At 36.2% G+C, this 13813-nt stretch overlaps 3 protein-coding genes across 3 annotated transcripts; all 3 read left to right on the plus strand.

Moving 5' to 3' along the window:
- Positions 1-1027: 1027 nt before the first annotated feature.
- On the plus strand, positions 1028-2809 carry Cbr-crn-4 (the record flags this gene model as incomplete). Its single annotated transcript, XM_002644231.1, has 5 exons — positions 1028-1165; positions 1212-1290; positions 1336-1598; positions 1645-1803; positions 2552-2809. The coding sequence occupies 5 exons, from the start codon at positions 1028-1030 to the stop codon at positions 2807-2809; spliced, it is 897 nt and encodes a 298-aa protein (XP_002644277.1).
- Positions 2810-6366: 3557 nt separating this feature from the next.
- On the plus strand, positions 6367-7151 carry CBG14050 (the record flags this gene model as incomplete). Its single annotated transcript, XM_045239409.1, has 4 exons — positions 6367-6486; positions 6547-6625; positions 6672-6934; positions 6981-7151. 4 exons carry the CDS (start codon positions 6367-6369, stop codon positions 7149-7151), a joined length of 633 nt encoding a protein of 210 aa, XP_045095323.1.
- Positions 7152-8030: 879 nt separating this feature from the next.
- CBG27615 lies at positions 8031-8267 on the plus strand (the record flags this gene model as incomplete). Its single annotated transcript, XM_045239410.1, has 1 exon — positions 8031-8267. The coding sequence occupies one exon, from the start codon at positions 8031-8033 to the stop codon at positions 8265-8267; it is 237 nt and encodes a 78-aa protein (XP_045099455.1).
- Between the last annotated feature and the right edge of the window lie 5546 nt (positions 8268-13813).

Here is a 13813-nt window from a genome sequence, read left to right on the forward strand (position 1 = left end):
GTTTCGAAAAAGATGACTTCTCGCTCGATGAAAAGGATCGCTCTGGGAGACCCCGTGAGTTGGATTTGGACAAGCTGAAGCACGCATTGCAATCGGATCCATTTCAATCTAGCCGTGAACTAGCTGTCACATTCGGAGTTCACCATAGCACAGTCCTTGAAGGTTTGAAGTCTCTTGGAATGAGAAAACTTTTTGGTCGATTCATACGTCATCACCTGACTCAAGCCAACCTTGACCGCCGAGTCGACGATTCGATTACTCTTCCACTCTCCACGCGGGCGATCGATGGCTGGACCGGCTAATAACCGGAGATGAGAAGTGGGTCTTCTACGATAATCACCACAGGAAATCCCAGTGGGTTGGAGAAGGAGAGAGCCCACAGGATGTCCCCAAACCCGACCTTCATCCGAAAAAAGTTATGCTCTCTGTGTGGTGGGGAGTGGACGGCCCCATCTACTGGGAACTTCTGCCCGAGGGCAAAACAATAACTGGAGACCTCTACACTACTCAACTACGAAACCTCAAGAAAGCAGTCGACCGTTCGGCCCTGAAAGACAAGAAAGTGTACTATCAACATGATAACGCTCGCCCACATGTTTCGAAACAAGTGAAGCAGGAGCTGATGGGATATGGATGGAATGTTCTCCCTCACCCCCCGTATTCTCCTGATCTTGCTCCTTCCGACTATTGGTTATTTGGCGATATGACACGTGCCTTCGAAGGAAGAAGCTTCAATTCCCGTGGAGCGGTCGAAGCGGCACTCAAACAATACTTTGCCTCACGCCCGGCTGGATTCTACCGCAATGGAATCCATAAATTGAGGGAACGTTGGAGACATGTTGTTGATAATGATGGACAATATAATTAATTATTCGGTTATTTTTTCTTTGAGAAATAAACTATTGAAAAAGTGACAAAGACTTTCCCGCCAACCTAATAAAACTATTTTATTTTCTCTATATTTCTCGTTCTTGCTTTTCTCGAACTGTCACCTCTTCGCATTTTATTTTGATGTTTTCAGATAATCATGCCTCCCTACAATTGCCCGTTTGACCATCTTCTGATTTTGGACTTTGAGACCACCTCCGGAGGAAAAAACCGTGACTATCCGACAGAAATTATCCAGTTCAGTGTGGTCCCGTTAGATGTAAAAGCGAAAACTATGGTAGGCTAACTTTTCTGATTCTTCAAATTATATTCCGAAGTTTTAGCTCGAAGGAATCGCGTTCAACAAGTTTGTTCGGCCTGTCATCAATCCAACTCTTTCTGAGCATTGCGCTGAGTTAACAGGTATTATTGCTGTGTGGGAGATTTTTCATGTTTTAAATCTTACAGGAATCAAGCAGGAGTCGCTCAATTCTGCAGACACATTCCTTGTTGTCTATAAGCAGTTTTTGGAGTGGCTTCAGAAGAATGGATTCCAAGAGAGACATTTTGCAATTGTCTCGGACAGCCGTCAGGATATGTGGAGAATTGCTCAGTACCAATTCCGATTGGTTCGGGAGACAATGCCATCAATGTTCCGTCAGTGGATAAATATCAAAAGGACTTTTGATGATGGTCTGGAGGATGGGCAGAAAGAAAAACTTGTTGGGACGGTTGGATCGTTAGATAATTCTCAAATTGAAACAAACGTTCATTCAGACCAACATTGAAAAAATGTCCAATTATTTGGGAATCGAGCTTTCCGGAAAAGCTCATGACGCGCTGTCCGACTGCCTCAATATTGCCGCCATCACACATAAGATTCTAGAAATTGGCTGCCCAGTGACGATCAACGAGATGCTTTGCTGTTCGGCAATTGTAAGTTCTTAACTAGGTAACAAGATAACAAGTAGGGAAATTCAGAACTCTCATTTTCAAGGTAGTTATATTTTTGAGACACTTCAAGTCACGTTTACAGTGACTTTTTCAAAACTTTAATTTATCCGTTCTTCATTTACACATGGTACCTTTGAATGCATTGAAAAGAAATACACGTAGATCACAAAAAGTTTACTGCACAAGTTTCGGTTTTTGGGAGAAGAGAATGTCATTATACCGAAAAACCTGTATTAGAAGAGTCGGCCCTTCTATTTTTCAAAGGCACCTCCGGAGGGCCCTTCTATTGCAGGGGCCCTTCAATTAAAGGGGGCCCTTCTATTATTCCGGCCACTTTTTATTGAAATTTCGCATCAAAAACTTCGACGATTTTTTTTTTAATTTATTCAAATCGGTCAATTTCATCAAAATGGAGCAAATTTTTCATTAAAAAATTATTGTTTTATTAAATTTCTTTGAATTTTTGGAATTCTCTTATTTTTTTTCACTGAAAACGTACTGAAGTTTTACAATTTCAAGACATGTTTCTTCCATTACGGGGCCCTTCTATTACAGGGGTCTTCTATTTTTTACAGGTTTTACGGTAATTTTTTTAAAGCTAATTTATAAAAATCATTCGAAATAGTGGTATGAAAAATGCGTTATAGTTTCCCAAGTTAATGAAATCAGATGCAAAAATAACTATTTGAAAGTTGATGTTTGTTGTATATTTATTCCATTTTATTTACAGTGGCGCAAGAAGCCCATAGACATGACACTCCACGCCAACTGGAAAATGGACTTCCTATTGGCACACAACATATTTCATTTGGTCCTTCCGTTGACCATCAAAGTGGTCCGCAATTATACCGCCAATATGTATGGTGTCTGTCCGTACTGCAAGAAGCCACCAACCGTTTGTGGAGCTGTCCACAAACAACCACCAAGAGAGTTCTACGCCAGTCTTACCGAACCATGTGTTTTTGCCAAAGCTGCTGGATTTTATTGAACTTTTAATTTTTTAATTTTTATATTGTTGTTTTGTGTTCCAGTAAACTTTAGAAGTATACTCGGCAGCTTAAAAACCTAAAAAACTTATATTGCAAAGAATTTATAATCTTTCTTCTAAAAATTTCTCTCGGCAGCGGATTGATATAATATAATTTGATTGAATGTTCTCTTTAAAAACAAATGTCGTATTTCTTGCATTGGAGGGCGCAATTTGTTGCTTCTTGCTCACTCTTAAACGACCATAATCTGGCGAACTATAAAACGTCATCCCAAAGACGACAGCCACAGCTAAGTTTGTATTCAATGCACTTTATCTTTCGATTTAGACTTTCTCTTTTGCTCAAAAAAACCTGCAAGTAGCTTTTATTGCCTCAAAATGGGCTAATTTTGAGATGGTAGTTTTTCCAATCGCTTGCGGCAGTGTTGTTGTTTTATAAACTTATTGCAATCATATAATTCGAAAAAAAAATTTAAATTGCATTAAATTTTTATTTTAAAAGCAAGTTTTACTTTTTGCGCTGGAGGATACCAACTGTTATCTCCTTGCTCACTCTTAAACGCCCTCATTCTGGCAATTTATCAAAGATCATCCCACGAACGACAGCCACTACCGAGTTTTTATTCAATGCATCATCTTTAGGTTCTGATTTTCAATTCTTCTCAATCATTCTCAACTTTCCAAAAACTCTTCACTTGTATCAAGAAATTTGCAACAGATGTCCCGATTGCGGTTTTCATTAAACTTTTGTTATGTTTTACAAACTATAAAACATCTTTCCACAGACGACGTAACAGATTTCCCGATTGGGGTCATATGGACGAAGTTTTTCAACAAATCACTTGCCACATCTTTCTACAAAATGCAAATATATATTCTTTATATAAATTCAATGGATTTTTATTCTACGTATTTGTTGCACGCGTGTTCATTTCTTATTGCATTGTTTCTTTCAATATATTTCAATTCAAACAATTGAACCTCATCGTGGATTCAGAAAAAAGGTTCTCTGTACTTTTGACTGTCACCGGAATCATCTTCTGTCTCAACGTTCCTCATGAACACAGCACATTTCTATTAAGTTGAGCGAAAAGTCTTTGTAATTTTTTTTGGACCGTCATATCTCAGCTTTGATTTATCTTTTTATCATTCTGTTTTTTTCTATTTTGTAGTACGAGTTGTGCATGCTTAAAAGATTTCTTAAAGTTACCGACGGCGATTATAAAGACCGAGAATTCGCCCAGAGACCACCATGCTCTCAGGGATGCTTTTTTGTTCGGGTTTCTCCAAGGTCACAAATGCAGCGTAGCTTGTCGTAAAATGTGTACAGTGTTAGGCCAGAACTATATGTCCTACACTACAATAAAGTTTTGGTTCAAAAGATTCTCCGAAGAGAACTACGATCTCGAAGGTCTGGCCTACCACGTGTTGATCTCAATGAGGATACCTCTAGAGCTCTAGAAGAAGAACCAAGAGCAACGTTACGCGAGCTTGCATCAAGTCTCAACCATCCTCACAGAACCATAATTGATCATCTTCACGAATCTGGAAGGGTACCAAAGTTTGGTCAACTCGCCCCTCCCCTTTTGGCGGATTCACTAAAACCATTGCGTTGCATTCTCGGCTTACTATGAAACGTAGCATCAATTGGGTTGAGAATATTATCACTGGGGACGAGTAGAAAAAGACAAAGGGTCCCGGCCGAGGAAACCGCTAAAACGGGCATCAAAGGAGAACTTCACGTGAAAAAGTTATATTTTCCATTTGGTGGGACAGTGAAGACGTCTTCTCTAGAAGAATTCTTCTAGGCGGCGTCATTATCAATGAGGACCTCAACAGCACTCAAATGGAAACAGCATTCCAGGCTTATCGATTAAATTGCCCGAAAAATTCCAGCTTGTTGATGATTCATGACAACGCAAGACGACCCACTACTTTGAAGACCCGCCAGAAGCTCCAGATGCTCGGAGTCAAGATCTTCTGTCATCCACCGTATTCACCAGACCTGACCCTAACTGAATAGCAAATAATCCGTTCCTTGAAAAATCTCCTTGTTAGGCAAAAGTTCCATGATAGAAAGGATGTAAAACAGTGGTTGGATGACGTTTTCGTTTCCCAGTCTACCGAGTTCTACGCTAATGGAACCGCTCCACTTCCATCGCGTTGGCAAGTAGTCATGTACACCAGGCTTGGTCGGAATCGGAAAATCGAGTTCTCGATTTTTCCGATTTTCCGATTTTTTTCGGAAAATTTTTCCGTCGGAAAATTTTTTCTCGAAATAATCATGCTGCGTTCAAAGTGAAGAGGAAATCTCTACTTTGTATAGTTGAAACGGGTGCAACAGTAACCCAAGCACGGCGAGACCCGCAATCGGTGTCGATTTAATGGGTCGATTTAAGGTGAATTTTTTTAAAATTAATTTTTTTTTGAATGAAAACATACTTTAATCAGGGTTTTCATTACTTTTTCAACATTTTTTTTCGGTTTATTCTGTTCTTAATAGACTTCTTTTATTTTTCAGTGATTTTTTACCTTCTCTCACTGAAAACACTTGGTTTTTTTCAGACTTTAGGTCATCAAAAGTTTTTCTTAAAATTGTTGGTTTTGCAGTGAGTAACTTTGTCTGAATTTAATTTTTTTAAAGGAAATTACTGAACGCAGAAAATTTTTCCAAACTTCTTTTTTTGCAACAGAATGTAAAATTGATGGGATTTCATCAACAAAATTCAAAAAATAATTAATACTTTTGTTACTTTTTGTTACTTGTGCTTGTTCATCTATTGTTTTCCATTTCATTTTTGTGCTTTTTGTTGTTTTTGTTGTTTTTGTCAAATAAACTGGTAATTTTTGACTAATTGAAACTCGAGAAAATTCGAGAACTCGATTTTCCAAAAAAAAAGTCGAGAAAAAATTCGAGAACTCGATTTTCCGAAAAAAGAGTCGAGAAAAAAATCGAGAACACGATTTTCCGAATTTGTTTTTCCGAACAAGCCTGATGTACACTTTTGGTAAATATACCACACATTGAATTCCGTGTTCTTTGATAAATTTTGTACCGAAAAAAATTCAAAAAATTACAAAGACTTTTCGCTCAACCTAATATGACTCACCCCATCTTCCTCCTCAATAGCACTTTTTTTATCCATTCGATAAAAACTTTCATTGTTTCTTGCTCAGGCCATAGGAAACGGTCGTCTCATTTTTAGAGTATCCTATTTTTTCAACGACCTTTATTCTTTGTAGGGTTCTCAATTTTTTCAAAGTCCCCTACTGCATTTAGGATTCCCTATTAATTCATAAAGTTCTTTTAAATTTTTTTGGACCCCAGAAATGGGATAAAGCTAATAACACATATTCCAATAGATAAGTTACATTTAAGTATTTGTCTATTGATATGATCACAATTAATATTTGACTCTTTCTCACTACTTGCGCGGTTTTTCTCTCTTTCGTTTTTTTCGGTTTTTCTCTCTTTTGTTTTTTTTCGGTTTTTTTCTCTTGCTTTTCTTGCCGCTCTTGTACTCTCGAATATTTATTTTTAATATATTCAGGTAATTATGACTTTCTACAACTGCCCGTTTGATCATCTTTTGATCTTGGACTTTGAAACAACTTCCGACGGAGAAAAGCACGACTATCCATTCGAAGTTATTCAATTCAGTGTTGTCCCACTTGATGTGAAGGCAAAAACCATTTTGATTTATTTTTAACTCTCGAATTTTATTTTGAAATTTTAGCTCGAAGGAATTGCGTTCAACAAATTTGTTCGACCGGTAGTCAATCCAATTCTTTCAAACTATTGCGCTGATTTTACTGGTATTTTTTTAAATTTAGAAATTTCCTTTTGCTGACGTTTTTGCAGGCATCAAGCAAGAGTTTCTCAATGCTGCTGACACATTTCTTGTGGTCTACAAGCAGTTTTTGGAGTGGCTTCAGAAAAATGGATTCCAAGAGAGAAAGTTGGCGATTGTCTGTGACAGTAGTCAGGATATGTGGAGAATTGCTCAGTACCAATTTCGTTTGGTGCGCGAAACTATGCCATCAATGTTCCGTCAGTGGATAAATATCAAAAGGACTTTCGATGACGGTCTCGAAGATGGGCAGAAAAACAAACTTGTCGGAAAGGTTGGAATTCGAAAAACAGTCTCGAACAGAAAATGTATTCTTCCAGAGTAACATTGAAAAAATGTCCAGTTATCTGGGAATTGAACTCTCTGGAAAAGCTCATGACGCGTTGTCGGACTGTCTCAATATTGCAGCCATCACACAGAAAATTCTCGAAATTGGTTGCCCAGTGACGATCAACGAGATGCTTTGCTGTTCAGCAATTGTAAGTTCTTAACTCGTAATAAATATAACAAATAGGGAAATTCTGAATTTTAATTTTTAAAATAATTATGTTTTCTAACTAATTGCAAGTCGAATTTACAGTAGTTTTTTGAAGTGTGATTCGTCCATTCTCAATTTTGCACATGAAACTACGATGTTATATTTTTATTTATTGAATAACACTCGTGGCTCATTGAAAGTGTTTCGCACAACTTTGCAAGTTTTAGAACACTCACAAAACTGTGCGATACAACTTTTCAGTGTTTGTAACAAGAGAATACGGTTACAATAACAAAACAGACATGAATGGAAAAATTTTAAAAGTATTATGAATAAAATAAGTGACTATTACTCTTCAGAATTATCAATTAAAATGCGAATCAAAAAATGAGGCATGCATAAAAAAGCAAATAACTGTCATAGTCGAACTCATGTATCTGAAAAACTTTAAACCTCTTTCTGTACAACTCTTACTGGTAGTCGCCGAAATTTTGAAAAACTGAGTCCTGAAAAAACCAATTTTCGCAATTTTTGTGTGCTTTAGCCTAAACCAGTAACCTGCCGTATCCTTTTCGCAAGAATGAGTCAATAAAACCTGACACGTTCTGGATAAAATACGAATAGTTACGGAAGTCAGTTCTTCAAAAAGTTTTTTAGCCAAGTTTTTTCTAACAATTAATAAAAATGTAATATGTGTCTATGGGCCAAATCAAGAATGGGCATATTTTCTTGTTTTCCTTGAAACAAAAAAATTGCCTTCGAAACCACTACAAGTTATCAGATATCTGGGCTGAAATATGATATTCACATTTCAATATGTTAAATTTTTCCCCATTATTAAAAATTTTTTTAAATCACTTGATTTTCAGTGGCGCAATAAGCCTATATAAACATGACACTCTACGCCAACTGGAGAACGGATTTCCAAGAGGCTTACAATATTTACCATCTTGTCCTACCGTTGTCAATCAAAGCAGTTCGAAACTATACCGCCAGTATGTACGGTGCCTGCCCGTTCTGCAAGAAGCCACCAACCGTTTGCGGAGTTGTTCACAAGCAACCGCCAAGAGCGTTCTACGCCAGCCTCACCGAACTGTGTGTTTTTGCCAAAAGTGCTGGATATTATTGAATTTATTGTTTCGAGTTGATATTACTTTTTTGGTATTTCTCAATAAATTTTTCTTATTCATCTGCAAATTTTCATGGGGCAATTGGAAGGATTTTTGACAGTTAAAAAAATACATTGGAACCCTTGGCATTGAAAAAACAAAATATCTCTTTGTTCAGTCTAATTAAATCTCTCGGGGCAAAATATTTGAGGTGACGCGTGGCTAGCGACTACAAAATTGACCAACAACTGAAGCATACGAAATATTACGTTAATTAGATCTCTAAATAACCCAACAACTTTTCTGTATTCTAGAAAAAGCGAAACCGCAAAAAGTTTTTAACGGTTTGTAGGTTCGGCCCGAAGACGAACAAAACCTGAATCATATTTTCCGGAGGTCTTATACTTTTGTTTACATGTCCACCTTTTGATGTCTAACATTTCCTCTCCTCAATCCAATATTTTCAAGCCGGTCAAACGTAGTTTACTTTCTTTAATGTTGATGAAACCAAAAAGTATAAAAATAGAAGTGCCAAATTCCGCTCAAAAAGCGTCAGCTCTATATTGTCTTTCATCCTGATATCCTCTTTCACTTCCAGTGCCAGTCTGTGTCTTTTTATATATTTCTTCTAACGTCTTCTCCTTCTTTATTTTTGAATTGTCTGGCTCTTTCAATGTTCACTGTGCATCAAGTTGCTGAAGATAAGCCGATTTGAAGGCGGCGGTTTTTGATTGATTGATGATAAGCATTTGGAAGGAAATTTTGAAACTTTTTTCCTCTCTGTCTTTGCACTTCTGTTGACCCGATACGTGTTTGAACAAGTCATTTAGCGAGCCCAAGCGGATATCTTTGTTTATGTTGGCCCATTCACCCCGGTGCAAGCGGAAAAAATTTAGCTGTTGATTTTTGGAAACTTTTCTTTGCCGAGCTGTCTGCACTTTGTAGAGTTGCAAGTAGTATCGGTGACGCAATTCCCGTTTGTATTTTGCTTTGAAAATATAGTTATATTTAGACTGACAATCTTTCTCAGTCTGACTTTTTCATCTTTTTGACTTCCCATCCGGTACCGGCCAATGAGATTGTATTTTTCATTTCGTTTTTATCCATTTCGACCATTTTTAGTAGCCGGAAATTCAGCTGTTAAGGTTCCAATAATTTTCAAAATTTCGGAAGTTGTGAAACAGATCTAGAGCGGTAACATCGCATTCACAAAATTTTTTAATAATTTCTGGTCGTTCAACTTTTTGCCGATATTTTAAATACACTCCAAAACTTGACAACCAAGCTCCAGACTATTAAAAATGGTCGAAATGGCCGAAAATGAATTGAAAAACACATTTTTGTATTTTTCATTAAACGGTACTGTATATCTTTGATTCTCAAACGGCTAGCTAGAAGTAATCCTAAAATTCAGAATTCTAATAAGCGTCAACGAGAGAAAATATCCAAAAGATACTCTAAGCAAAAAAAAAGAGAGAAACTCTCTCTCTCGTTCTTTCTTCTTTTTCAAATGACTGAACAACAACATGTTTTCATTCTCATTCTAATTGGTCGAATAGATTAATCAGCAACTTTCTTTCTCATCGTGGAGCAAGAAAAAAAACACACTTTTTTCTGTGTGAGCTTTGAGCATCGAGTTTCGAGTTACAAGTTGGTTTCTGTGCATCTTGTCACAAACTTTTACATTATTTTCTCCCTCCATCGGCGGCCAAGATTTCTCGTTAATTCCAGCGATGTTATGCTTACCCTCCCGTCATTTTTCAGAAAAGAAATATTCCACGAACCCATATTCTGATGAATGTTGATCGGGTCTAGAGAGAGTGATGCCAATTTCTTCTGGGAAACGTGACAGTTGAACGTGATAATTACCATTCTAAATGAAACGATTGGTTCTGCCAGCGTATAAACTTTATTCTTGTTGTCCTCTCTATTCAATTCAATTAAAAAAGAAGTTCTTTAGTTCATGAGCCAACACCCGGAAAAAGAAGAAAGAAGAAAAGAAAAGAAGTCCAGTATAATACAACAATTTCCCACCGGTTTCCACTTTCATCGTCTGGCATCTTAAAAAAACTTCAACTCCATCTTGAGAGGATGCTTTTTGACCACCAATTTTTTTTCTTTCTTCTCTGGTTTTTTTTGTTTTTGCTACTGCCCACCCACGGCACCTTTGCCTACCCTCATGAGGAAGAAATCATTCCTTGAATCATTCATTTAGACATCCCGTGCCTTGTTTAATTTTCTAAATGTGTCTAACCCTCGTCTTTCAATCCCAAGAAGCGTCCATTGTGATCAAAACAGACAGAGTAGCTTTTTTGATGAATTATGAATTGTCGTATATTGACAGAGTGCAATCCGAGCATTTTTCTGGTACCCTAGACCAGTCGCCAGTATGGGGAAAAAATTGTTGGGGTTTCCTTTCTTGATCTCTTATTCTATAGACATATAATAACCTACTATTCATACTCAGTTAATGTAACGCTGATACCATGAACATTTGAACTGAAAAAACCTCAATTCCTGGTATAGAAAAACGTAACCAAAAAGAAGAGCATAGATCAAGAAAAGTTTTTGAAGAAGGTTTAAACTTTTTAATTTGTTAATTCTCTCAATTCTTCCTTCTGGACACATGTTTCCTCATCTTTTTATCTCTAAAGTCGAAGATCAATAAGTTGCAGAATAAAAAGAAGATATATGAACAGCGAGACATTTTATAAAGTGATGAGAGAAAAGTGTTTTTCTTGTTTTCCATTTCATCCGAGAAGTTCCAATTTGTTTCTTTTATTTGTTTGAAATTTGGATCATAAAAATTAGAAGGTTCTAGATTGTCACATGAGTTTTCTGAATACAGTGTTAATTTTCAGGTAATGTGAGACAAAAACATGCATCCTTATTTGCCCGACATATAATCGTACTACAAAACAAGGTTTTTGGAATTTTCAGGATCTTGTGATTTATTTTTTTTCTGTGAATAGCTTAATTTGAATAGTTAAATTTAGCACATTTCTTAACAAACTTTTGCATATTTCCGGTGGCTGGTTTTTGAAAAAAATCGTTTACTTTTTTAAAAAATATTTTATTTGTATTGTGAAAATTATAAAATATTAGCCAAAATTATTTTTTGGTCCCAAATAATTTAAAAAAAACTCTAAGCATTTTTTTCGATTTTAGTGAACGTTTATTGAAGGTTTTTTTGTTTAAAATCAGAAAAAAAAATTAGCTGTTCCAGGAAACATTGAAAGTTTTTTCCAGTGATTTGTTGGAAAATTAGGCTCTTTTTGACAATGGGAGGGGAGGAGGGCATAAAAATAGGGCGGCCCAAGTGAAATTTGGGAAGGGCGTCAAGTGGAAAAATTATGCTTCAGTTAAAATTTGCCAATTTTTTCTTGTTTTGCGGATGTCTTCATCAAAATTTCAAACTTCGAACATTTTTTCATCGCTTTTTCAAATTTTCAGTTTATGTCATTTTTTGTTCATTATTTTTGTTACTAAGCCTCAAGTTAATCTAATTGTAGCTGAATACATTTAAATTCCACGGTTACAATCGGAGAACTAGTGTTTTTCATGGAAAAAACTGACCTAAACTGATATTTTTGCAAGTGATGAGTTTTTGTGGAAACAGAATTCGGTTAATCTTAACTTAGTCCACATTTTTCCACTTGAAAAGGCCCCCCCCCCTTTGTGATAAAAAGCCAAAAATTAGTATTTGACTGTAAATTCTGAAAATTTATACTTAGAAATCTAGCCTAAGTCAGTTTTCCAATCCCAACTCTTTAAACCATTCAGCCTGTATGTCACGCCTCTTTTTTAAAAACCTAAATCGTAAAAAAACCAAAAAATAAATATTTTTTCAAGTCCCCTCCGAAAAGTTGATATCGACGAAAAAAAATTTTTATCAGATTCAGTATCCAGACTCAAAATTTCCTTCAAGATCTAACGAAATCCGTCCGAACTCAATGCTAAAAACTTTGTTGTTTACTGAAAAAAAACAAAAACTTTCTTGATTCTAACAATTTACCAAGAACTTGTAACCCATTATTAAAACTTTACTATTTGGTTTTTTGATCGAAATTGGGTCTGAACGCTCTACTAAATTACTTGTGCGAAAGTTTGAACCTTTTTTTCTTCTTTGTTTCAGCGTTCTTTTTACATGAAAATAATTTTCGAACCCCTGTCACCACAAATAATCCATTTACAAAGTCCATTTCTGATACTTAGACCTCCACTTACTTAAAAACGCTTCTGCCTTGGTTTTCTCTGTTTCCTCATCTCTCACCACTTGGAAATAAACGTTTTTCTCTTACTTTAAAAGTGCCTTTACCCTAAACGAAAAAATCGGCGAAGAAGGCAAAAATCCTTCTCAAGATGAGCCGCGTGGTTCTGAATTATTCCCAAACAGCGAAAGGGGAAGAGCTACACTATCTAATCTGCTGCCAACCGTGTCAGCACTCACACATGAGACACTTCTTTGTGCTCTGCTACACCCCGAAAACCTCTTACTTCTGTCGCGCTTCTGAATTCCAAATTAGGAGGTTTTTTTCTGGTGTGTGTGCCGGTTCTTTTGCTTTTTCTGATTTCACGCTATACTTGGTTTAACTCAAATCGTAACTCATGACTTGAAATTTCTCAAGCGGTTTTTATGGTTTGGTCACTCATAAATCCCGAATATGATTTCTTCTATTGTTTTCCACTTGTGCCATTGCCTGCAGGTGCAATCAGAATAAAAAACGCGTAATTCTTAAATAAACAAACAGTTTGAATTGTTTATGCTGGAACAAAACGCCTGATTGCCGGATGTTTGAAGAATTCTCACTTCCTTTCCTACGTTCTTGTTCTTCTCAGAAAGAAGTTTTTCTACAATTATTTGTGTTTTAATTTGCTGCTCTGGTCTTAAATTGCTACACAGAAATATTTTCCTGGTCCACTAACTAGAAGATCAAGTTTCCTTAAAGGTTTTTTTTTCACACCAAGTTGCGTCAACGGTTTTTATTCCTGGTATGGCTATTTTTCTACATGGGAAACTTTCTGCGAATAATAGGAATAAGTTATCTTGTGTCTGAATCAGTAAGGCGTGAGAATTTCATAAAGGATCAAAGCAGGGATCAAAATCCTACATTTTCTAGAACTAACAAAGGAACCCTCGCCTAGTTTTTTTTTGAAAATCTGAGGATATGTAAAGGGTAGCCTATTTAGACTCTTTCAAAATTTTTGAAATCCGCTCAGCCAAGCTATATCAGTTTTAGTACCAAAATCGCGTTCCCACTGCAAACCAACAATTTTCAAAGACCATTTTCTTAACTCTTTGGAAGTTCTCAAACATTGAAACTATTGTGAACATAATGAAATGTACATCAAACGTTTCCTCAAAATATTTTTTTCACATTTTCTAAATTTCCGCTTTCGATTTATTCGAGATGTGAAAAAATATCGATTTCCCTTGTAAAAGTCCCACTTTTTCTATTTTTGTTCTCTCTTTTATTTATTTTTGCATACCAATTCTTTCTGCATCATTAATTTCAAGACCATTAGTCTTTACTCTTAAAATTCCAAAAACTCAGTCTTACTCACG

This window comes from Caenorhabditis briggsae, assembly GCF_000004555.2.
Source record: "Caenorhabditis briggsae complete genome, chrX, whole genome shotgun sequence".
Taxonomy (NCBI): domain Eukaryota; kingdom Metazoa; phylum Nematoda; class Chromadorea; order Rhabditida; family Rhabditidae; genus Caenorhabditis; species Caenorhabditis briggsae.